General features: G+C 41.5%; 2 protein-coding genes across 4 annotated transcripts; one reads left to right on the forward strand and one right to left on the reverse strand.

The window, feature by feature from the left end:
- Positions 1–3,195: 3,195 nt before the first annotated feature.
- On the reverse strand, positions 3,196–19,671 carry LOC110525715 (transcobalamin-2). Its single transcript, XM_021606093.2, has 10 exons — positions 19,523–19,671; positions 19,193–19,260; positions 7,050–7,242; positions 6,629–6,798; positions 6,342–6,494; positions 6,017–6,186; positions 4,428–4,602; positions 4,140–4,320; positions 3,817–3,935; positions 3,196–3,628 (listed from the first exon to the last, which is right to left on the reverse strand). Exons 2-10 carry the CDS (start codon positions 19,248–19,250, stop codon positions 3,567–3,569), a joined length of 1,281 nt encoding a protein of 426 aa, XP_021461768.2. The 5' UTR covers positions 19,251–19,260; positions 19,523–19,671; the 3' UTR covers positions 3,196–3,566.
- On the forward strand, positions 18,491–25,726 carry LOC110525716 (coiled-coil domain-containing protein 117). Of its 3 annotated transcripts, none has more exons than XM_036979853.1 (6): positions 18,491–18,856; positions 20,584–20,732; positions 20,830–20,880; positions 20,995–21,270; positions 21,467–21,607; positions 22,122–25,726. In XM_036979853.1, exons 1-6 carry the CDS (start codon positions 18,842–18,844, stop codon positions 22,360–22,362), a joined length of 873 nt encoding a protein of 290 aa, XP_036835748.1. In that variant the 5' UTR covers positions 18,491–18,841; the 3' UTR covers positions 22,363–25,726. The 3 variants fall into 3 exon arrangements, with proteins under 3 accessions (XP_036835748.1, XP_021461769.2, XP_021461770.2); XM_021606094.2 differs by lacking the exon at positions 18,491–18,856 and adding an exon at positions 19,646–19,816; XM_021606095.2 differs by lacking the exon at positions 18,491–18,856 and adding an exon at positions 19,657–19,788.
- Positions 25,727–26,131: the final 405 nt, after the last annotated feature.

Consider the following 26,131-nt stretch of genomic DNA (forward strand, 5'->3'; position numbering starts at 1 on the left):
GGAAAAAATAATTTACAAAAGGAATGCTAGACTACCCATCATTAAATATATTGAGGCAAATATTAGACGGTAGCCAAATAGCAAAATAAAACTAAATTGAATTAACATTAACTTTAGTTCAATATCATTGAAATGTATAGGCCTATAACCTATGCAGTTGGTAGGCTATTTAAAGGCAGTGTGTTGTGACATATTGTCTATTCACTTGAACCCCACGGATGTGGAGGAATGACATGAACGCTTGGCTACCCATTACTCTACTAAGTGAACCAACAGAATATAATTACCCAACAGGGTAACACAGAATTTCAACTGTGGTAAACATCGGTATAAACAAGCAAGCTAAAAGCTAGAACTTACAAAATGAGGCTTCAATTGGGTGCAACAGCACCAAGAGTGGATGACCTCTGTATAGAACATCCATCTCACTGATAAGTAACTATGCACAAGGTTTACAGTACACTCACTTATCTGGGTTGAGAGAGCGTGCCGTGTCCAGAACCACAGGCCCCACCGATGGTGTGGACATAACATTGAGCCTGTAGTACCTCATGAAAGTCATGGGTGTTATCCAACTTGCAGAGTCCAGGGAGGCCCATGAAGTAGTCATACCTCTGGTGGAGTGTTCTACTACGCTATCTGGAGTTGGTCGACATGCTGCAGCGTATGATTTTGACACTGCATTGGTAATCCAATGTGCCAGTCTCTGCTTCGAGACAGTGCACCCTTTGGTGTTCTCCCCATAACACACACACAGCTGTTTTGTTTGATGAACAGTTGTTGCAGCAAGATAGGCACTCAATGTCCTAACTGGGCAAAGTGTATGCAAGTCGCAACTCTCCTGTGAGGAGTTGGGAAGAGGGTGAAATGCCGCTATGATTAAGGTCTGGTTAGCATGTTAGAATGAAAGCACCTTAGGTAAGAATGCTGGATTTGGCCGAAGCTTCTGCTGGTCAGGCATGAAGGATGGGTTGAAAGTTCATGTAATTCTCCAACAGGCTTTGCTGAAACAACAGCCAATAAAAAGGTAGTCTTGACTGAGAGATCACATAGCTCAAGTGAAGACAGGCTCAAATGGTGATCGTAGGGCTACATACATGTATATCTCCCATGAGGGTACTGAAGGAGCCGTGGGGGTCTGTAGCCTGCAGGCACCCTTTTACTTCAGACTGGAGATGATCTGGGTGCAATACATAAGGGCCATCTCCGATCTGTTCGCATCGCAAGATTCAACCCATTGTCCCATGTGGTTCTCCATAAATGTTCCAGCAGGCCCACTCAGGGTTGAAGGCCTATCACATAGATGGCCAAGTAGGCTGCTGTATGCATTTCCACCAATTCCTTTTCTCCTTCAGGTCTTGAGGAAAATCAGTCTTGAGAGCACATCAGTTCTACTTGTTGCTCCATGTTGGCCACAGCATCACTGGTTTTCAGACCTTATAGAGCTGAATACCTCCCAACCATGGGGACTCCCTCTTCGAGTAGACCTCCCGTCACAAGTGAACGGCAAGCTTTAGCACGCCAAACCCAGCAAACTGACGTTGTTGGTGTGGCCCCTGAACGTGACCGCCTTGTAGCCGCAGGTCTACCCTCCTTGGTAATTGTTACAATTCTGATGAAGACAGCTTGTCTGTCACAATGTTGGTTATTAGGTTATTGCATCTGAGCTCCTAGAGTGTGCGGCTCTCCTTTTAATTTTTCAAGTGTTCTACTCCGCTAGCCAGCACCTCGCCTAAATAGGTGTGCGTTTCTTTCGCCTCTAGATTAATTGTTACAATTCGGGCAGCCATGGCATCCTCTACGCGCACCCTCTATTCCTACAAGTGGAATGTGTCCAGGAAGTGGTTTGTCGACCATCGCCATCTTCCTGCCCAATATCTGTCATTTTGACTTTCCTCCCCAAGCTTTTATGGCTGCAGGGAAGTCCCCATCTACATGGAAAGTATATATGGCAGCTATCTCTGTGGATCATGATCACATTGCAGGTGCATCACCAGGGGGCACACCCTCTAATCGCAAATCATGAAAAGTTCCCGCAGGCTACAGCCCCCCAAGGCTCCTTCAGTACCCTCATGTGAGTTAAATGTTGTCCTACGATCACTTATGAGTCCACCATTTGAGCCCCTGTCTTCACCTGAGCTATGTGAGCTCTCAGTCACGACTGTCTTCCATAGAGAAGGCTATTGTTTCAGCCAAGCATTTGGGAGAATTACATGCATTTTCTACTCATCCTTCATGCCTCACTTTAGCAGAAGACGGATCTAAGGCAGTGCTTTGGCAAATTCCAGCATTCTTACCTAAGGTGCTTTCATTAGGTGAGCTATTAAAAATGTTCAACCAGGAAATGGCAGAGCAATTTCTGCATATTGCATCTTTAAGGTTAAGCATAGGGTTAGCAGTGTGGTTCAGTTAAGCGTTAAGGTTAAAATCTGATTTTAAGAAGATACATTGTAGAAATAGGCAGGGTTTATGTGGCTGTGGTGACGACCCTCATCTGACAATTGCTTGCCAACAGGGATGTTTTGGGTCGTCACTAGTTACCACAGCCACAAATAGCTAAACCTTGCCTATTTCTACAATTTCAAATCAAAATCATTTGTCACATGATTTGTAAACAGATGTAGACTAACAGTGAAATGCTTAGTTACGGGCCTTTCCAACAATGTAGATACATTTTTTTTTGTAACAATAACGTGAATAATAAATACACAATGAGTAACGATAGATTGGTTAACTTCTCTTCTAAAAATCTGATTTGAAACTTCATGCCTAACCTTAAAACCACATCTTTGTTTTGAGTAATTTTTACAATAAAGCCTATTTTTACGTTGTGTCTGTGGTAACTAGTGATGTTTTGGACAGGCAGACCATACTGGTCATTGGGCAGACAGTTCTTATTATACCTCATTCAGGCAGACACCTAATTTCCACTTGTCAAAACGCTTGTACAGCTTGTACATAGCTCCTGCCACCTGCTTTCAGACACCTAATCCTGGATTTCAAGCTATGTGTGAAATTCAGGGGTGATGTGAGGTAATTTGACTTTAATTTCATTCTCACCTCCACTTTATCAGAATTATTTACTAATACAAATGACTGGAGAGTAGGCTTAGCCCATTTCTTTTTGGAAACAATGGCCACCCCAACCCTTAATACTATACTGCTAAAATGAAGAAATAAAGCAGACAAATATAGCCAAAGGTTTATCTTGTTTATTCAAATGCAAAATGTTTAAACCATACATTAAAACAAAAAAATAGTATGAAATGTTAAGTATAAAAAGGCAATTATATTCTCTATAAATGTTCATTCATAATGTGTTTTTAATCCATAGAGGTAAAAGTAAAGAAAGTCATGAGTCTCTGCTAAAATTCATATTCACTGGGGAAATGAATCAAGTCCATAAAAGTTGTTGCAAACCTTTGAGCTAAGATCTCTACAATTTTTTTACTCCAAAATATCCTAGTACATGACACTACAAATCACATTATTGAGCTGGATTGCTTTCACATCAGATAACTTGACATGACACCTTTTCAATCACTGTGCTTCAAACATCTTGATTCTCAGTAGCTGGTGTTTTCGATGGTGATCTGTTGAGCCGTCTCAATCTTGAAGTCTTTGATACCTAATGAGAGAAACCAAATCATTGTTTGATTTCCTTCCTACTGTGACTAAATATCAATGATTGGATGAAAGCAATTAAGACTTTCATTGTATTGTTGAGCAATAACTAGTAACGACATAGGAAAGTTGTGTATTTTGCATGCACATTTGTGTATGTGTTTCCTATGCCATATAACCCTCTGTTCTCACCCTGGCTGAGAGTGTTGCCGTCTGACGAGAGGCGCCAGTATCTACGGTCGATCTGTCGAGCCCGTTCCCCATTCACCACGCTCAGGAAGGGTCCCCACAGGCTGGGCTCCTTCTCAAACCTGCAGTGTAGGCAGAGGACGGAGCAAGGAGGAGAGTTCATCATGTTAAACTTGTGATACGACACTAAGCTATTCACCACCACACTGCGAAGTTCTACAACATTTTCTGAGTTGTAGCAATGTAAATAAGACAAATTAGCTCTCCAAAAGTATCTTGTTTAAGATATCAACCAAAATAACCATAAAAGCGCCCCATTAACTCACGTGAAGCCAATGTTCTTCTTTTGAAGGAGTTCAAGGGCATAAACCAACGAGGTGCCCGTTGGCACATCAACAGAATAGGCATCAGGAGCCCCATGTGATTTGACCACCTCCAACTTCAGGGCTACTTTGGTATTGCGCTGTAACACCCTCACTGGCTTCCTGGCCTCCAGGACTAGGCTGTCTGTAGAGGAAAACCCAACCAAGCAGAGTCAGTAAGTAAGAGTGAGGAGGATCACACCTCAAAAACAGATTGACCACTGTTGGGTTTGATGATAACGCAGCACTTGCCATCCTCATTGCGGCACTGCTTGCCCTTGACTTGCAGATAGTTCTTTTGCTGGAGGGCAGGCAGAGTTTGGGACATGGCCATGGGGTTGAGATATGTTCCCTTCCTCACATCTGACCTCATGGCCTCCATTGAGGTAGAACACTCCTGCACCTGGCTGCCCATAGCCAGCAGGGCCTGGGACATAGGGACACACCATGTTATTCCCATGGGAAATGCTTATATTGCTCCAATCAGAAATGTATGTAAACGCTGCACAGGTTAATATACAGAGCCTTCGAAAAGTATTCAGATCCCTTGACTTTTTCCAAATGTATTTACGTTAGTCTTATTCTAAAATGGATTAAATAAAAAATCCTCAGCAATCTACACACAATACCCCATAATGACAAAGCAAAAAAACAAGTTTAGAAATTTTAGCAAATTAAAACAGGTACCTTATTTACATGAGTATTCAGACCCTTTGCTATGAGACTCGAAATTGAGCTCAGGTGCATCCTGTTTCCGCAACTTCATTGGAGTCCACCTGTGACCACCAAGACTCTTCCTAGAGCTGGCCGCCCGACCAAATTGAGCAATTGGGGGAAAAGGGCCTTGGTCAGGGAGGTGACCAAGAACCCGATGGTCACTCTGACAGAGCTCTAGAGTTCCTCTGTGGAGATGGGAGAACCTTCCAGAAGGACAACCATATCTCCACCAATCAGGTCTTTATGGTAGAGTGGCCAGACAGAAGCCTCTCCTCAGTAAAAGGCAGGACAACCCACTTGGAGATTGCCAAAAGGCACCTAAAGACTCAGACCATGAGAAACAAGATTCTCTGTTCTGATGAAACCAAGATTGAACTCTTTGGCCTGAATGCCAATTGTCACATCTGGAAGAAACCTGGCACCATCCCTACGGTAAAGCACCGTGGTGGCAGCATCATTCTGTGGGAACGTTTTTCAGTGGCAGGGACTGGGAAACTAGTCAGGATCAAGGCAAAGATGAACAGAGCAAAGTACAGAGAGATCCTTGATGAAAACCTGCTCCAGAGCCCCCAGGACCTCAGACTGGGGCAAAGGTTCACCTTCCAACAGGACAACGACCCTAAGCCCACAGCCAAGACAACCCAGGAGTGTCTTCAGTGCAAATCTCTGAATGTCCTTGAGTGGCCCAGCCAGAGCCTGGACTTGAACCTGATCGAACATCTCTGGAGAGACCTGAAAATAGCTGTGCAGCAACGCTCCCCATCCAACTTGACAGAGCTTGAGAGGATCTGCAGAGAAAAATGAGTGAAACTCCCCAAATACAACTCCCCAAGCTTGTAGCATCATACCCTAGAAGGTGCTTCAACAAAGTATTAAGTAAAGGGTCTGAATACTTATGTAAATGTGATCTTTTTTTGTTATTATAAATTAGCAAAAATGTCTTAACCTGGTTTTGCTTTGTCTTTATAGGGTATTGTATGTAGATTCATGAGGGGGGAAAAAACTATTTAATACATTTTAGAATAAGGCTGTAATGTAACAAAACGTGGAAAAACTCTAGGGGTCTGAATACTTTCCAAAGGCACTGTAGGCCTAGTGGGGGGGAAGTGACCCAGTCCTACTACCTGCACTGCCAGGCCTGTGCTGAACTCATTGCCCATGTGACCATCAGCCCGCCGGGAGTCCAGTAGCTTCTGCTTGATGATGCCAAGGGCCTTGTCAAGAGCCGCATCCTGCACCTGAGTGTCAGACTCCTTCAGGCACTGTAGGGCCATTCCAGCCATGGCAAACGTGTCTAAAGCAAGACAGAGGGGATGAAGCAAGGGTTTAGCATGAAATCACCTATAGAGAATCTGGTTGGAGGGAGCCAGTGTGAGGAAATACATTTTAACTGTAGGAAAGCAGAATCGGAGTTTGGAGATGCTCCTGGTTTTCCTTGGTCACACTTACCGATGCAATCGGAGTCTCCATGTTTGATATGTTCATGGTCTACAGCCCCGATGAGCTTCTTGCTGACATGAGAGTTGACTCTAACTCCACTCACACACAGTGCCAGCACGCCTAGAGAGTACTGGTAGTAATTTGTCAGAGGACGGTGACTGACTGCAGGAGAGAAAGACGGACACAAATACATATCAGATAAAATAATTCAATTGTAACAGCGACTGAGAACAAATAAAGTATATAGAGCATTAAGAAAGATGGTAAGGGTCAGGCGGAGGAATGAGGAGGCTTACAGGTGATGTGCTCTTTCTCCAGTGCCATCTGTCGCTTGAGCTGAGTCAGCAGGGTCTCGCTCCTCTGGTTGACGGTGAAGGTCAGGGTGTTGAGATCATAGCAGGAGGCCTTCAGGGCCAGAGTGTAAAGGGCCAGGAGACCCACCACTGGCTGGCTATTAGCCAGAGAGCTGAGAGCAGAGGATATAGGGTAAGGGGGAGATACAGGAGAGTTGTGATGGGTAAGGAAACTTCAATATAATCTCAAACGTATCAATTGTAAATACAGAACCAGAAATTGGATACAAATGCACTGCAGGTAGTTTTGAAGCCATTGACTACATAAAAGGACATTTGCACAACTAGGTCATTATCAAGCATGAAATACACAATGACATCTAGAAATGTGCAATAAAAGGGCTTTATAAATATGACCTTTTACCTCTCAATGTCATTGTGTAAATCTGTTTTGAGTGCATTCAGGTGATCACTCTCCTTGCCAAGGTTGTGGTGAGTGGACAGACGCAGGGACAGGTGCACACTCGGATTAGGGGATGTTTCCTGGTCCTCCAGAGAACGCAGCAGCTTCTTATTGAGTGAGAGGAGCAGCTCACTATGTTCCGATCCTACAGGATCTGGACACATAATATGGGTTGAAGCAACAACAGTAGCACATTATAACAAAAGTACAAGATGAATAACTTGCACAAGGATAACTTCCAATGTTACCAAAGATATGTTCAGAGATGTGACTAATAAACCTACAGTAAGATTACAAAAGCCCAGCTGTGTGCTAACTGAGATTATATAAATATAGTATCCTCACTCTAATCTAGGTCAAAGCATTGCACAACCAGTGTTTCCTGTGCTGGATCAGCAATCATATGAAAAAGCAAAGACATCAGCAATGTAGTAACCACATTAATTTTCACAAGGCAGCCAATGTGTCCTTAAGCATGACTTCTCCAATCAGTGTTTCCTGTGTTTCAGCAATCATACACTAAGAAAAGCAAAGACATCAGCAACTTAATAACCAAATGAATTTCACAAGGTGGCCAATTTGGGTCATTAAGCATGACTTCTCCCAACGTCACCTTGATGTAACTGACTCATACTAGGACAAAGTACAGGCTTCTCATCGTCAGTCTACCCTGGTCACTGTGATCCCAGTGCCAGTGGGGTTTCCCAGGAGCTAACAATAGTATGGTGGTAGACTGATGTACTGGTAAGAATGCCTTAGCAACATGAAATCAGTTATGTGCATCAAATTACAGAACTTTAACAGATCAGAGGTGGCACGGGGCTGTCCCTTGGATAACAGTCAAGTACATTTACAGTCTGTCGTGACTGTTGAATGAAATTCCATTTGAATTTACCCTGCCGATTGTCCGTGGGGTTGCTTCTTATAATAGGACAAAAGGATATCCAAATAATATCCAAAGCAACATATTAATAAACAGACTTTCCAAACATGGGCTTGCTGCAGGTGCCTGGCATAATATAACTTCCACTCTGCTTCACATAATTTTACTACATGTAAAAATGAATAGAATTTACACTTTATTTTATAAATTATTTAGCCATTTTAAACATTTTAACAGTATAGCAGGAGTAATTGCTACTGTGATTCCTGAAATTATACTTTGTTACATTGTTTGCTAGTTCAGCTGGTTAGCTCAGTCTTATTTACCACCAAACGTTGCTAACACTAGCTAGCTAGCAAACCACTTAATATAAACTTGTTTTCTCAATGTATGAATACTAGTTAAGTTAGAAATGTTATGAATACAACTCCCATTTGCTGTCAACATCAGGATATGATTTGAGAGCACTAGTTAGCTCCAAAAGTGGTTATAGCTTTGACTGGATGCTGACAGTGAATTCAGACCCGTTCAGTGGCCAGCTACACTACTAACAATTTTACCAGGTTACCGTGAAGCAATTGTAATGACAGTCTACCACAACATACCCAAGAGCTTCCTGATTGGCAAGGGGTAGTCAGGGTTTCATTTTATTGTGTATTAGAAAGACAGTTTGAGATAATTGAGAGGGGATGTCGCCAGTGCTTGAATGCGGAATTGGGTCATATTTATTCAACATTAGTGACACAGGGGGAGTGACGCTAGCTACGGATTTTTGTGTCGATGATGTCCAAGAGTATTGTTTAGCAAGATGGCGCCGACAGAGATCGTAGTTTCCTAAGGACGTTAGGCGACCACGCAGTAATGTTTTTTTTAATGTATTATATCTTACATTAGCCCAGAAAATCTTAAGTGTTATTACACACACCTGGGAAGAACTACTGGATATAAGAGCGACGCCAACTTACCAACATTAGGACCAGGAATACGACTTTCCCAAAACTGATCCTTTGTTTGGACCTCCACCCTGGACATTGGTAAAGCATAACAGCATGGTTAAGGTGCAACAGCGCCAATTTGGCTTGTCACCTAAAACCCTCACAAACTTTTACAGATGCACAATCGAGAGCATCCTGTCGGGCTGTATCACCGCCTGGTAAGGGAACCTGGTAAGGGAACCGCACCGCCCTCAATCACATGGCTCTCCAGAGGGTAGTGTGGTCTGCACAACACATCACCGGGGGCAAACTACCTGCCCTCCAGGACACCTACAGCACCCGATGTCACAGGAAGGCCAAAAATATAATCAAAGGACAACAACCACCCGAGCCACTGCCTGTTCACCCCGCTATCATCCAGAAGGCGAAGTCAGTACAGGTGCATCAAAGCTGTGCCCGAGAGACTGACAAACAGCTTCTACCTCAAGGCCATCAGACTGTTAAATAGCCATCACTAACACAGAGAGGCTGCTGCCAACAAACTCAAAATCACTGGCCACTTTAATAAATTGATTTAATAAAGGTATCACTAGTCTCTTTAAATAATGTCGCTTTAATAATGTTTACATATCCTACATTACTCATCTCGTGTATATACTGTATTGTGTATATACAAGCATTTCGCTACACTCGCATTAACATCTGCTAACCATGTGTATGTGACAAATAAAATTTGATTTTATACCATCTATTGCATTTTGCCTATGCCGCACAGCCATCACGCATCCATATTTATATGTACAGTTGAAGTCAGAAGTTTACATACACTTAGGTTGGAGTCATTACAACTCCACAAATTTCTTGTTAACAAACTATAGTTTTGACAAGTTGGTTAGGACATCTACTTTGTGCATGACACAAGTAATTCTTCTGACCCAATTCCAGTGGGTCTTAAGTTTACATTCACTAAGTTGACTGTGCCTTTAAACAGCTTGGAAAATTCCAGAAAATGATGTCATGGCTTTAGAAGCTTCTGATAGGCTAATTGACATAATTTGAGTCAATTGGAGGTGCATCTGTGGATGTATTTCAAGGCCTACCTTCAAACTCAGTGCCTCTTTGCTTGACATCATGGGAACATCAAAACAAATCAGCCAAGACCTCAGACAAAAAAATTGTAAACCTCCACAGGTCTGGTTCATCCTTGGGAGCAATTTCCAAATGCCTGAAGGTACCACGTTCACCTGTACAAACAATAATACACAAGTATAAACACCACGGGACCACAAAGCCATCATACCGCTCAGGAAGGAGACGTGTTCTGTCTCCTAGAGATTAACGTACTTTGGTGCGAAAAGTGCAAATCAATCCCAGAACGACAGCAAAGGACCTTGTGAAGATCCTGGAGGAAACAGGTACAAAAGTATCTATATCCACAGTAAAATTAGTCCTATATCGACATAACCTGAAAGGCCGCTCAGCAAGGTAAAAGCCACTGCTCCAAAACCTCAATAAAAAAGCCAGACTACGGTTTGCAACTGCACATGGGGACAAAGATTGTACTTTTTGGAGAAATGTCCTCTGGTCTGATGAAACTAAAATAGAACTGTTTGGTCATAATGATCATTGTTGTGTTTGGAGGAAAAAGGGGGAGGCTTGCAAGCCGAAGAACACCATCCCAACCGTGAAGCACGGGGGTGGCAGCATCATGTTGTGGGGGTGCTTTGCTGCAGGAGGGACTGGTGCACTTCACAAAATAGATGGCATCATGAGGAGGAAAATTATGTGGATAGATTATATATATATATATATTTTTTGTTTAGTTTTTTTTGTTGTTGAATTTTACCCCTTTTTCTCCCCAATTTCGTGGTATCCAATTGTTAATAGCTACTATCTTGTCTCATCACTACAACTCCCGTACGGGCTCGTGAGAGACGAAGGTTGAAAGTCATGCGTCCTTGATACACAACCCAACCAAGCCGCACTGCTTCTTAACACAGCGCGCATCCAACCCGGAAGCCAGCCGCACTAATGTGTCGGAGGAAACCCTGTGCACTTGGCAACACTTGGCGCGCTAACCAAGGTTGCCAGGTGCACAGTGTTTTTTCAATATTTTTATTGAATATTCGAAACATACAGTATACTTGCAGTGAAGCCGCTCAAGAACTACATCATACTAGCCATCTTCTTGGGGGGAGGGACTATGGGAGGGGTCTCGAATGGTTGAGGGACAGCTATTGGGGAACTGTGGGGGGGATCTTGGAGGTTTCGGGTTCACGTTTTTTGGCCTGGTGGTAGATTGGTCATCCACATTCAGAGCGACACACAGAAGCATCCAGGGTCAATGCCCTGCTCAAGGGCATGTTGACCGATCTACCACCAGGCCAAAAACCATGAACCCGAAGCCTCCAAGATCCCCCCCCCCCCCAATTTTGGATCAATGCTATGCATTTTCAGCCATTCCTGAACCCAGAAACAGGCTACCTGAGGGCAATACCAAAATAAATGGTCTATTGATTCTGTATTCTCACAACAAAATCTGCAGAGCTTCGATGATATTATCCCCAAATATTCAACATTTTGTTGGTGGCAAGAATTATATATAATAATTTTAGCTGAAACTTGGTTTTTCAATCTGTAAGGCACAGTTGTCAACATCCTGGTCCTCAAATGAAACTGGTATACTTTCCTATTTATGCTATTTTTATTCCGCCGCCAGTTTTGATCCTTTATATTGGGCAGACAGGCCAGTTCCCTACCTCCTCCCGCTGCCACCTGCCTCCTCCAGTCATGATCCTTTATATTGGGCAGACAGGCCAGTTCCCTACCTCCTCCCGCTGCCACCTGCCTCCTCCAGTCATTATCCTTTATATTGGGCAGACAGGCCAGTCCCCTACCTCCTCCCGCTGCCACCTGCCTCCTCCAGTCATGATCCTTTATATTGGGCAGACAGGCCAGTTCCCTACCTCCTCCCGCTGCCACCTGACTCCTCTCTTTTGGGGGTAATGCTGTAATCAATTGTTTGTATTCTTGGATTGAGCAGACCTTCCCGTACAATTCTGATAACTCCATGAAGGACATAACTCCACCATTCCAATTTACAATATAATTTAAGAACAAAATACCCTTTTCAAACATCTTTCCCATAAATACAGGTATTTTATCAACCAGCACATGAGATCAGCCATAATATTTGTTCTATCTTTTCAGGGGGGTGAAATTTAAATTTTAGCCAGCTCTGCAATGCTTGTTTGAAAAAGAGAGATACGTTTTTCAACGTATAATTTTCAATTCATTGAAAATGAGACTTGGCAATCTGCAAAAAAGGCCATTTTTAAACAATGGATGAGCTTTTCTTAGTAATCTAATTGAGAACCATTTGGGGTTCAAATAAAACTTTTGAATGAGTGAAGCTTTGAGAGGTTTAGCGCTTTTATATATAATAATCTCAACCCAACCCAATTCATATTCATTATATAGATAGGCAGGTTTTACTTTGTTTGGTTTAGTGTCCCAGAAAGCGAAATATTTTTTGCTCATATGATTTGAAAAACAAATCATCAGGAGTAGGCAGTGCCATAAGTCAGTGAGTAAACAGATATGACTAAGGAGTTAATCAGGGCAATTTATAGACAGGTATTTACCTCTCCATGCTTGCAGGATCTTGTCTAAGTTTTCTATTAAAACTCATTGTGGAAAGCTTATTTCTATCTTTTGTGATATGAATACCGAGTATGTCTACTTCACCATCAGCCCATTTCTATCCTTCTTAATGAGTTTGAGCCAATCAGTTGTGTTGTGACAAGGTAGGGGGGTATACAGAAGATAGCCCTATTTGGTAAAAGACCAAGTCCATATTATGGCAAGAACAGCTCAAATAAGCAAAGAGAAATGACAGTCCGCTACTTTAAAACATGAAGGTCAGTCAATCTCAAAAACCATCAAGCGCTATGATGAAACTGGCTCTCATGAGGACCGCCACAGGAATGGAAGACCCAGAGTTACCTTTGCTGCAGAGGACAAGTTCAGTAGAGTTACCAGCCTCAGAAATTGCAGCCCAAATAAATGCTTCTGAGTTCAGGTAACAGACATATCTCAACATCAACTGTTCAGAGGAGACTGTGTGAATCAGGCCTTCATGGTCAAATTACTGCACAGAAACCACTCATAAAAAGGACACCAATAAGAGGCTTGTTTGGGCCAAGAAACATAAGCAATGGACATTAGACCAGTGAAATTTGTCCTTTGGTCTGGAGTCCAAATTTGAGATTTTTGGTTCCAACCGCAGTGTCTTTGTGAGACTCAGTGTGGGTGAACGGATGATCTCCACATGTGTATTTTGTTATGCTGTGGGGGTGCTTTTCTGGTGACACTGTCTGATTTATTTAGAACAAAGCACACCATCTGGTTTGGGCTTAGTGGGACTAGCATTTGTTTTTCACAGGACAATGACCCAACACACCTCCAGGCTGTATAACCAAGGAGAGTGATGGAGTGCTGCATCAGATGACCTGGCCTCTACAATCCCCCGAACTTAACCAAATTGAGATGATTTGGACCTCGAAGTGAAGGAAAAGCAGCCAACAAGTGCTCAGCACTTGGGAACTCCTTCAAGACTGTTGGAAAAGCATTCCAGGTGAAGCTGGTTGAGAGAATGCAGTGTGCAAAGCTGTCATCAAGTCAAAGGGTGACTATTTGAAGAAACTCATATATTTTGATTTGTTTAACACTTTTGGTTACTACATGATTCCATGTGTTATTTCATAGTTTGTCTTCACTATTATTCTACAATGTAGAAAATAGTACAAATAAAGAAACACACTTGTATGTATAGGTGTTCTAAAACGTTTAACCAGTAGTGTGTGTATATAAATATAAATAAATAGTGTGGCCGATGCCGCCCCTCAATCTCTGATTCTCCTCTGGGTGCAATATTAAGTGCGCCTAGAGGCTATTTAGTGTGCTTTAAATCAAATTATTTAAAGCATAGCCTACGAAGTGCATACTCAGAAGCACAGAGCAGGTTATATTTCTAAGAGAGCTGCTGGTATGGTGTAAATGAAACTAGGCTGCATTACACGGAGCCCTGCCCTGCTCTGCTCTGCTTTTGCTGATCAAAAACATTCAGTGCTGCTTAATCAATGGCTGTGCTGTGTAGGGCTACAGTGGTAATTCAGGAGGAGAGTCAAAGGTTTCTTCTGTAAATCTTTTTTTTTTTATTAGGCCTAGTCCAAAAATTGCACCTTTGCGCAGACTAGCCCTAGCTTATGTTCTGTTTAGTTAGAGAAGGAAAGTGCAAAGATGAGAAGGAGGTCCGGAGGTCAACATTGATAGCTTGCTACTACTATACTGAACAAAAATAAAAAATGCCACAAGCAACAATTAACGATTTTACTGAGTTACAGTTCATGTAAGGAAATCAGTTAATTAAAATAAATTCAATTGGGCCTAATCTATGGATTTCACATGACTGGGCAGGGGCCCAGCCATGGGTGGGCCTGGGAGGGCTTATGCCCACCCACTAGGGAGTCAGGCCAACCTACTGGGGAGTCAGGCCCATCCAATCATACATTTTACCGCACAAAAGGGCTTTATTACAAACAAATAATAAATACTCCTCGTTTCATCAGCTGTCCAGGTGGCTGGTCTCAGACAACCCCGCAGGTGAAGAAGCTGGATGTGGAGGTCCTGGGCTGGCGTGGTCTGCAGTTGTGGGGCCGGTTGGACATACTGCCAAATTCTCTAAATTGACGTTGGAGGTGGCTTATCGTAGATAAATTACCATTCAATTCTCTGGCAACAGCTCTGGTGTACATTCCTGCAGGCAGCAAGCCAATTGCACACTCCCTCAACTTCAGACATCTGTGACATTGTGTTGTGTGATAAAACTGCACATTTTAGAGTGACCTTTTATTGTACCGGCCCAAGGTGCACCTGTGTAACGATCATGCTGTTTAATCAGTTTATTTATATTCCACACCTGTCAGATGGATGAATTATCTTGGCAAAGGAGAAATGCTCACTAACAGGGATGTAAACACATTTGTGCACAACATGAGAGAAATAAGCATAAGCTTCTTTCTGTGCATATGGAAAATGTCTGGGATCTTTTGTGAAACATGAGACCAACACTTTACATTTATATTTTTGTTCAGTATATTATTGATTTTATTAAAGTCCATATGTTTCCTTGCCCATAATATATTTATCAGAGTTAATGATTAGAGTAACTTAAACTGTGGTCCTGAAGCTTCAAGCAGCACAATCAATCAGAAATGGATTGCTCATGAAAGTAGGCATAGTTCATTTAAACTGTCTTCATTTTAATTAAGCTTTACTAACAACAAGAGGGCTTTGTGTTGGAGCTTATTTCTTCCTATTTAAGAAATAAGAGGTAGGCCTACCTGTTTGACAGATGTAAATTAGGCTATAGGCAGCTACAGTGCCTTGCGAAAGTATTCGGCCCCCTTGAACTTTGCGACCTTTTGCCACATTTCAGGCTTCAAACATAAAGATATAAAACTGTATTTTTTTGTGAAGAATCAACAACAAGTGGGACACAATCATGAAGTGGAACGACATTTATTGGATATTTCAAACTTTTTTTAACAAATCAAAAACTGAAAAATTGGGCGTGCAAAATTATTCAGCCCCCTTAAGTTAATACTTTGTAGCGCCACCTTTTGCTGCGATTACAGCTGTAAGTCGCTTGGGGTATGTCTCTATCAGTTTTGCACATGGAGAGACTGAAATTTTTTCCCATTCCTCCTTGCAAAACAGCTCGAGCTCAGTGAGGTTGGATGGAGAGCATTTGTGAACAGCAGTTTTCAGTTCTTTCCACAGATTCTCGATTGGATTCAAGTCTGGACTTTGACTTGGCCATTCTAACACCTGGATATGTTTATTTTTGAACCATTCCATTGTAGATTTTGCTTTATGTTTTGGATCATTGTCTTGTTGGAAGACAAATCTCCGTCCCTGTCTCAGGTCTTTTGCAGACTCCATCAGGTTCTTCCAGAATGGTCCTGTATTTGGCTCCATCCATCTTCCCATCAATTTTAACCATCTTCCCTGTCCCTGCTGAAGAAAAGCAGGCCCAAACCATGATGCTGCCACCACCATGTTTGACAGTGGGGATGGTGTGTTCAGCTGTGTTGCTTTTACGCCAAACATAACGTTTTGCATTGTTGCCAAAAAGTTCAATTTGGGTTTCATCTGACCAGAGCACCTTCTTCCACATGTTTGGTGTGTCTCCCAGGTGGCTTGTGGCAAACTTTAAATGACACTTTTTATGGATATCTTTAAGAAATGGCTTTCTTGCCACTCTTCCATAAAGGCCAGATTTGTGTAATATACGACTGATTGTTGTCCTATGGACAGAGTCTCCCACCTCAGCTGTAGATCTCTGCAGTTCATCCAGAGTGATCATGGGCCTCTTGGCTGCATCTCTGATCAGTCTTCTCCTTGTATGAGCTGAAAGTTTAGAGGGACGGCCAGGTCTTGGTAGATTTGCAGTGGTCTGATACTCCTTCCATTTCAATATTATCGCTTGCACAGTGCTCCTTGGGATGTTTAAAGCTTGGGAAATCTTTTTGTATCCAAATCTGGCTTTAAACTTCTTCACAACAGTATCTCGGACCTGCCTGGTGTGTTCCTTGTTCTTCATGATGCTCTCTGCGCTTTTAACGGACCTCTGAGACTATCACAGTGCAGGTGCATTTATACGGAGACTTGATTACACACAGGTGGATTGTATTTATCATCATTAGTCATTTAGGTCAACATTGGATCATTCAGAGATCCTCACTGGGGCTGAATAATTTTGCACGCCCAATTTTTCAGTTTTTGATTTGTTAAAAAAGTTTGAAATATCCAATAAATGTCGTTCCACTTCATGATTGTGTCCCACTTGTTGTTGATTCTTCACAAAAAAATACAGTTTTATATCTTTATGTTTGAAGCCTGAAATGTGGCAAAAGGTCGCAAAGTTCAAGGGGGCCGAATACTTTCGCAAGGCACTGTATATCCATAGATTTGTGGGTCAATTCCTCCACCCACCACGCACTCTTTAAATAACCTACCTCCGTGTCAGTGAAGGGCTCTTAAGTTAAAACCAAGACTCGAATTGAGGGGGCATGAGAGGGTATGCCATCCTCTTTATTATTATTAAAGCACATGCCTACCCCTTGTTAGCTTAAGATGTTGAATAAGATAAAATGATTCCAATTATATAAAGTGATCTATAACAACGCTTTGGTCTGCGATGCTTTATACTAAAAACAAGCTGTAAAATACCCGGGAAAGACATGACTCCGATGGGTTGGGTTAAGCCACAAAAGAAGAATAGCCAGCAGTTAAAGCTTGCATTTTTCTGCGTCGGTAGGCCTACTCTTTCTAGGGTGGAAAGGTAGACGCAACTTTTGAAAGAATCATGCTCAGATTCCTAATTACGTCTCAGATTTAATTATTTGCAAACAGGGACAGTTTTATTGCAAACAACACACACTGATTTGGCAATGGAGAAATATAACATGAACACATGGGCCTCGCTCTGTCCATTCCTAGCCTGTAATTCCGGTCAATTGTATGATATTAAAATATTCCGCTAATATATACAATTACGTAGAATTGCGTGAAATGTTTAAAATATATTTTCTCGGACCTGTAAATACGATAGATGCATGCAATGCTTTTACTATAAAGGAGATATTTTCACCCACAACTATCTGACTACCAAAATTCCTGCTTTACCATGTAATGCTTACAGGACGAAGAACAGTTTCTAAAACTGCATGTCAACGGCTTTTGTCCGGCCAAGAAGTGAGGGTAAACGGTAGGCATGTTCTCATTATTATTATTTTGGGTATAGGGGAGGGTCACTTGTTTTTCCCCCCCAAAGCGTTCAGAGAGGGTTTAGCTGAAGGGATTTATATTTAGCTGAAGGGAGGGACATAGTTTTCCTTTCAGAGGTTTGATTTTCTCCATGTAACCTCATTATAAATAAAGTGTACTCCCTTAACATATACTAAATAGTGTATCAGATTTTCGTACAGAATAATACGAAAGGCTTTGAGTCCACGTTGCAACAGAATATAGCTCAGACTACATCGATTCAATACTTGGGTGTTTGATGTACTTTAAAAAACAAACACCTACCTACCGGTTTGTCCTCTGTAATTGCGTGCCTTTGTTTGCTGAAATACAATTTTTTCTTCAAATAAAATGTTACTGAAATACCACCACCGACTGTTTTCTTGTTGAGATTTAACTGGCATATGCCAAAAAAATAAACATTTTGTATTCACGCTGCCCTTGCCTTTGAATGAGGACTTAACTCTTTTGCCAGTTCACCTTACCCATTTTGTGAAATGAGTCCTCTTGCATTCACATTGTTATGTTTAGAAAATAGCCAATATCTGTTTCCAACATTCACTCAATGCACAAAATGCAGGACAAGCTATTCAATCAGAATGTGTTATGGACTGCTAGATACACCTACTTACATTTTGGAAGCTAATAGATTGCATTTAATTAAAAAAATGGATATAAAATAATTGTAATCAGAAGATACTATAAACATGTACATGTTTATAGTTAACAGAATAAATAGCAATACAATAACTGCAGAATAAATAATGCTGTAATTGAAAAGTGTACACCCAAGGTATGCTACTGCCCCTTTAAAGCTAGAACATATTTTGTACCCAATGTTGTGATACTGTCCAAATGTCTTCACACACTATTCAAACCCCATAATCAATAAACAGTTTATGAAGCTGTCTATAGATCACATATTGCAAACAAAAAAATTGAACTCCGCAATTAGGCATTTCTGGGAGTCCTTGACTATCGCTGATCAATATCCAAAAAACAGCACACATTTCTTCCCGTGAACCTGCAGGATATTCTCTCTTGTGGCACCAACGTGAGGATTTATGGCAAGAGAAACGGTAAGCAGTAGGCTAGTGTGTGGTGCGTGAAAGTTGCGTTCACATTGTCCTAAAAACGGAACAGGACCGAGTTTCAACAAACAAAGGCATGCAACTACAGAGGATAAACATAGGTGGGCGTTTCATAAGTTATTTCTTTATATTGACCTTGAGCAAATCGATGTAATCTGAGCTACCACAAAGCCTGCATCGGCTCAACTGGTGAAGTTCATCAGAAACTTCCTTCACCATGGAGTAGAGTTTAGTCCGCTAGCGAAGACAGAGACTGCCAAGGAAAAGCAAATGTTCACCAATCAGGTGTTGTAAGATTGTGTTTCTGGGATAAATTATAGTTACCACAGGGGTCGCTTGCAACCAGTGCCAACAGTCCACTCACAATGTACAGGGCATACATTTTGACCAACCTTAGAGAGGTAAATAAAATAAAATTTAAAAAGTTAATCAATAGATGTTCATGTACAGTAGCCAACTAGTTATAGTGAAAATAAGTTTCCAACCTAACTTTCGATGAGGTAACTCAACCCCGTCCATAAATCTCTATGAACAGAGTTGCGTTTACTCGGCTGTCCATCCCTACCCTATTGTTGTTGATAGACAATATATTAACTAATCCTAAAATGTCACACATTATTCATCTTCTTAATGATCCAAATCTATGTCACTTACCTGTAGAGCGACCTTGTCGTGAAGACAAGAGGAGACCGCTTTCAACTTGATTTTATGTCGACATCACTTTCATGATCGTGTCAAGTGACCTGTTGTCTCAGAAGCGCATGCTCAATCTTTTCTAGAACGTCGACGACTTTTTTTTGCTCGATTAGATTCTTCATCAGCAGTTGCGCATTGTTTTGGTGGTTCTTAGCACCTCACTTCACTGCATTCATTCAATTTATTCTCAGAAAAGCTGAAAATGTGACAGCGAAAATAAAGAGGTAGATAAACGCAGTTAAAGTTATACAGGTATGTTTGTTAGCTAAATACGTTCAAACGTTCGAAGTTCAAGCGTTCAAACTGCAACATGGGTTCACAAGCAACAACAATAACAGGCAGGGGGCGGGTACGCTTATTGCTAACTGGCTAGCTACCTAAGTTAGTTAGTTAGCTTGCTAGCCATACATACACACGTAGCCCAAGACAAATATATTGTAGAAGTGCAAGGCAAGCCATTATTTACTGATTATTAAGGGCTACCTTTATGTAATGTTAAAGACTGCATTTATTCCTTGCAATTTAAGTTTGATAGGCAGCTAGTCAGCTGAATCCGCTAGCTTGCTAACGTTGGTAGTAATTTTAGCAAGCTTGCTAACTAGCTACCAAATATTATACAGAACTAACCCTGTGGCTGTCTACGTTATGTAAACTAGTTAAATGTCAGGACCTGCTAACTTTATAACTTTACCACAACGCTAGACTAGAAGAGTGACAATTTACAAGATTCTGCGTTAGTAGCTACCTGAGTCGACATTAACTACAGTACAGTAAATAACTGTAATATTTGGTGACCAAAATAACAGCTATGCCTGCTGTACCAAAACATCTTACTTAGCTATATCCAACTGTTCATTACTGACAGCTACACACGTGCCTGTAAAATTGTTAATTTCTATAATAATCTATTTCTGTTTTCTAAGTTGGCCTTCTAGAACTCAATTTATCGTCCTTTATGTTTATGTCTGCTCATCTACCATTGAGGCTTTTGTTTAACCCTTCCACCTCAAATAAACCAGGAGCATCATCCCTGTCCCATGAGCAGCGAGCTGGGCTTTCTGCCTGCCATGTACTCATTCCCTGGCTTAATCAATGTCCCTGAAATGGGGATCAATATTGGCCCTGCAAATACCCGTCAACACCTACTGGGAGTGTCGCCCCCAAGCACGTGAGTAGAGTCTACTGTCTACCATGTGCTTTGCAGGAGATTTGCAAGACTCAGACTTGCTAGCATGTTGTCATTACATTTATTGTTATTTCTTCAGGAGTTGGGAGAGAAGATGCCTGAGAAAGCACAGGAGGAGAACAGAGGATGAGTGAGTTAAGAATAGGAAAAATCTATAAAATGAACAGCAGTGTTTATTCTGCAGCACATGTTAGTTTCAAAGGACGAAATATTTACTCCAAATCAATATGTGTTTGTTCTCCAGAGGATGCAGTGCCAAAAAGAGGAGGCTGATGGGAGATGTAGGATGTGATCCTTTGGATGACCTCAGCCATAATGTGTGTCAGATCTGGCCACCAGGTAACAATGGCCCCCCTCTACCAGAATCAGCCAGCCAAGCACCTCCCCAGCACTGCCTGGGGACTCAGAACCTGGGGCTGCCCATATCCGGGTCTCCCTCCAGTCTGGTCTGTCCAGAAGCAGAAGGCTCCTGCATCGAGGTGGAGTCTGCTCATAGAAAACTGCAGGAGATTGAGGAAAGGTTAGCTATGAGAGACCTTATGAGGGCAATGTGGGAGATTCCAGTTTCTGTTATTGTCCATAACTCATCATAATTGCAATGTGCATTGGTACTGACTAACTTGTATTAGCATTACCACCATTTGTTTTGTCTTCACCATGCACTACACACTCTGCATACACACTGTCATACAGTGAAGTTAATATTTTTCTGTCAGGATCAGTCTGGAGGATGATGATGATGACCTGGATGTGGAGCCAGCACCCAGGCGGCCAGTGCTGGTGATGTCTGACAGTCTGAGGGAGGGGCTTCAGCGTGGCATCAGTGACATTCTCCCCCACACTGTGGCCCAGTCTGTGTAAGTACTCCTCTCCTTCTCATCCCGCACCTCAGAGGAACATTTAACTCAAGTACCTACCTACCTGCAAGGTGTGATGGTAATACATACCCAAATTCTGCTCTCGAGGATTTCGCAGAAAAGAACACGTGGCACTTTAAAATCTGCAGTAAATATACTGATCACATTGTTACAATAATCTATTTTCTTTGCTGTTACACTAAATATCCAAATCAATGTAAGCACTCAAGGGTATGGTCATTTAAAAGATGGCTAGTCATTATTAGCCTGGTTCTGTATGGAATGCAGGCACATAATAATTTTAAAAAATTGGTGTGAACAAATCATGTGCTGTTACCACCAACTGAAAAAGTTGATAGCATCAGTGCCAACAGTGGGAAAAGTTAGCGTAGAACCTTAACCCGTCTGTCATGGTAGCCAGTAGTGAATAAATGTTAGAATTTAGGGAGGTGTCCACTATTTGTTTCTCTTTTTCAGTCCCGTTGTCTCACCTGTTTCTCTCCTGTTCCCGTAGGAGCCACTCCTGTATGGAGCTGGTAGTATGGCGCCTCCCAGAGGATGCGCTGTCTCGAAAGCTGAAAGACTCCCTGCAGAGGAAGCAGCAGACTACCAGCAGGCAGCCCCCGACCCCCAGTGCCCCTACCACTCAGATTCCCCTCACCCCCACAAACCCCTCAGGGGAGACGTACTCCCCTCTGTACTGCAGCCCAGGGGCCGGGGCCCACAGCTCTGGAGACGAGGACATGGAGCTGTAGGGCTTTTGAGACCCAGCATCAGGAATGCCCAGAGTAGCTACAGGTCTCAGCCTTGGTTCACTTGGTTGGACCCTCAGAGAAGCCATGGAGAGACAGAAAAAAACTACATAGACAGATCCAAAACTTCACAGTGATATGAACGTCTGCTTTGGATCAAGACCAGGCTGTTGGGCAGCATGGCACATGTATACCACTTGGCCAAAAGAGGGCAAGTACCCACTTTCTTTGTGTTACAGTCAGATAATACTGGATGTAAATAGCAACTGCCTCTAAAAAACAACTTCTCATTTAGAAAACAGCCCTATGTGTCATCAATATGAGTCAGAAACATTTATTCTACTGTCAAAATTGACTACAAAGTGTAAATAAACTCAGTCTCATCAAAAATAGACTTGTGGTCGTGACTGCATCACAATGTAAATGAATGTTGGGTTTGTTGTCGTTTTTTCTTCTTACCCAGAGTGGGAAGAACTCATGGATACAATTGTTATGTCTGCGTGCAGTTTGGAGATGATGGAAGTTAGCATGTCGTTATCTTTTTTTCTGGAAGTCTCCAGGTCAGAGTATGTGAGCGGAGCTTGAGTGGGGTGAGGAGCTGACCGTGCCCATTTGACTGGAGCATAGAGCGAGATTCCCAAAGGCTGGAGCATCAGCCTTCTCGCTCCAATAGCGCTCACTTCACGAGCTCAGGACATGCCTGGCCCAGCATGCATTTGTAGGCTACTTGTGTGCTGCTATATACCCTTGCTTTAGCTACTGTCATGGAGTTCACTAAATACTTTCATAAAGAAACTGATAAAACACACAGGTGCAAAATCAAGGTGACTTACAAAGATGAGGAGCAGGAAAGGGAGTGCAGTGATGTAGTGTCCTCAACTAAAGAGTCATTGTGGAATCTGAAAAGACACGTATCCCAAAAGCATGATGGAGTACTTACTATGTGCACATGCTGACAGAAAGGAATGAGGTGGGTAGCTGGCAAAGTGTGTCATTGTAGAAAAGTATTTATAAACAAAAAATCTGATCTCTTAAATGTTTTGTAAAAAAAAAAAATTATCTATACAATAGGCCATCGTTGATTTTGGTCCAATAGGCCTGACATATTCCCGCTTTCAAGGAGCTTTCTGTTTTGACTGGGTTATTTTGCCTGAACCTTTAGGCCTACCTATATATAAAAAAATAGATACATCTCTGCCCAGCCTGGCAAGAGTGGCCAAAAGGGTGTTTAGCATCCCAGTGGCTCTGCAACCGCGGGGAGGATATTCTCCGCTGCTGGCCTGCTCTCCAGGCACTATCGCATGAGCCTGAAGCCACAAACTGGCCAATCTCTTGTTTCTAAAAATGAATTCAAAGGCACTGAGTCTAATAAGGCATTTTTATTTAATTTGTATTTCATTCTAAGTAAGTCACAGCCAATATGTACAATTTAATGGCTATAATGATTTAATACAATGAAATACTGACCGCTTTATGTCCCTACCAGCCTAGTGTTGCACTCGCAAATGCTTCACAATGTATTTCTTTGTAGGCTATAGCCTTGAAATAATAAAAATAATATAGGAGTGCCAGAGTGACTGCACACCTCAGCTCACATATTCTGCTCCAGGTAGTACAGTAGCCAGCTCCTCACAACAGCAGGGAAATAGACCTTCTAACTACTCTAAAGTTGGGTGATGTTGGTCATTTTCAGTGCCTTCAGAAATGATTCACACCCCTTTACTTTTTCCACATTTTATTGTGATATAGCCTGAATGGAAAATCGATTCAATTGAGATTTTGTATCACTGGCCTACACATAATACCCTACCTATCATGTCAAAGTGGAATTATATATATATTTTTAAAAACTTTTACAAATTATTACAAAAATTCAAAGCTTAGTCAATAAGTATTCAATCGCTTGGTTATGGATAGCCTAAATAAATTCAAGAGTAAAATGTCACATAAGTTGCATGGACTCTATGTGTAATCATAGTGTTTACATCATTTTTGAATGACTATGTAATTTCTGTACCCCACTCATAGAATTATCTGTAAGGACCCTCAGTCGAGCAGTGAATTTCAAACAAAGATTCCAATGAAGGGCACCTATCGGTAGATTGGTAAAAAATTAAAAAGCAGACATTGAATATCCCTTTGAGCATGGTGAAGTTATTCATTACACTTTGGATGGTGTATTAATACACCCAGTCACCAAAAAGATACAGGGGTCCTTCCTAACTCAGGTTCCGGATAGGAAGGAAACCGCTCAGGGATTTCACCATGAGGCCAATGGTGATTTTAAAACAGTTTAATGGCTGTGATAGGAGAAAACTGAGGATAGATCAACAGCATTGTAGTTACTCCACAATACTAACCTAAATGACAGAGTGAAAAGAAGGAAGCCTGTACACAACACAAATATTCCAAAATGTGCATCCTGTTTGCAATAAAGCACTAAAGGAAAACTGCAACAAAAAAAATGTGGTAAAGAAATGAACATTATATCCTGAATACAAAGTGTTATGTTTGGGGCAAATCCTCTTTAGGTTGTTCCTCTTACCACTCTTTTCAAGCATGGTGGTGGCTGCATCATGTTATGGGAATGCTTGTCATCCGCAAGGACTAGGGATTTTTTTAGGATAAAAGAAACGGAATAGAGCTAAGCACAGGCACAATTCTAGAGGAAAACTTGGTTCAGTCTGCTTTCTAATAGACACTGGGAGACAAATTCACCTTTCAGCAGGATAATAACCTAAAACACAAGGCAAAATATACACAAGTTGCTTACCAAGACGACCTTGAATATTCCTGAGTGGCCTAGTTACAGTTTGGACTTAAATCAGTTTGAAGAATTTAAAAAATAATAATATGCAAATATTGCACAAATACCCAGATGTACAATGCTCGTAGAGAATTAATTTGCAAACATTTTGAAAAACATGTTTTCACTTTGTCATTATGGGGTATTGTGTGTAGATGGGTGAGGAACTGTTGAAGGATCTTTATCAATAATGACTAAATAATGTATACATTTGGTGAAGAGTTATAACTTACAGATTTATATGCTGTCGGTGGAAGAATATGTTGGTTCATAGGCCAAGAGGAAGGGTCAACAGACCTCGTGATCACAGTGAAACTAACAACAGGAAATATGTCTGGTCCCCAACCAGGGAGGGGAGAAACCGTTGGGCGTGCAGTAGATTGTGTAACATATGGTAACATAAGATAAGCAATGTGTATGTGTTGGAATGGAATTGAAAAGCAGCTTTGTCATTGTCTTGGAGGAGGAGGGACATTTATGACAAAATGAGAGGTATATAAACCAATGTACATGAAATGATGGTTAGAGCTCTTGGGAATAAACACTATTGATTAATATTGAGACTTGATCGTTGTCTATTTTCTGCAAATAAGAACCTTACAAATTCTTAGAAACTGACAAAGTGTTTTGCTTTGTTATAATTGAGTTGGTTAATGAACATATTGGAATTGAATTCCTCTAACAGGAACACAAATCAATTTAAATGTAATTCTGCTGTAACACAACAAAATGTGGAATGTCAAGAGTTATGAATACTTTCTGAAGGCACTGTATAGTCTTACAAAGCTATAAATGGTCATCAATATTTTACAAATGAATGAGGCTAGCATGAAAGTAGATAAAGAGCTTCATTGCCAAAATCCTGAACTATCCCTTAAATTAAATGTATTTATTGATAATTAGAAACAATATTCTATCCATTTCCTCATTCTGTCCCGTTGTCGCACAAAGATGTATAGAGATAAC

This window comes from Oncorhynchus mykiss, chromosome 6 (assembly GCF_013265735.2).
Source record: "Oncorhynchus mykiss isolate Arlee chromosome 6, USDA_OmykA_1.1, whole genome shotgun sequence".
NCBI lineage: Eukaryota > Metazoa > Chordata > Actinopteri > Salmoniformes > Salmonidae > Oncorhynchus > Oncorhynchus mykiss.

Coding starts and splice junctions, on each gene's coding strand:
- LOC110525716 (XM_036979853.1), top strand. Junction 20,733..20,829: donor GGAGTGTCGCCCCCAAGCAC/GTGAGTAGAGTC, acceptor TTATTTCTTCAG/GAGTTGGGAGAGAAGATGCC. Junction 21,271..21,466: donor CTGCAGGAGATTGAGGAAAG/GTTAGCTATGAG, acceptor TTTTTCTGTCAG/GATCAGTCTGGAGGATGATG.
- LOC110525715 (XM_021606093.2), bottom strand. CDS start 19,250: ATGTATGCCCTGTACATTGTGAGTGGACTGTTGGCACTGGTTGCAAGC. Junction 6,495..6,628: donor GGAGAAAGAGCACATCACCT/GTAAGCCTCCTC, acceptor TCTCTCCTGCAG/TCAGTCACCGTCCTCTGACA. Junction 4,603..6,016: donor GCACAGGCCTGGCAGTGCAG/GTAGTAGGACTG, acceptor CCTATGTCCCAG/GCCCTGCTGGCTATGGGCAG.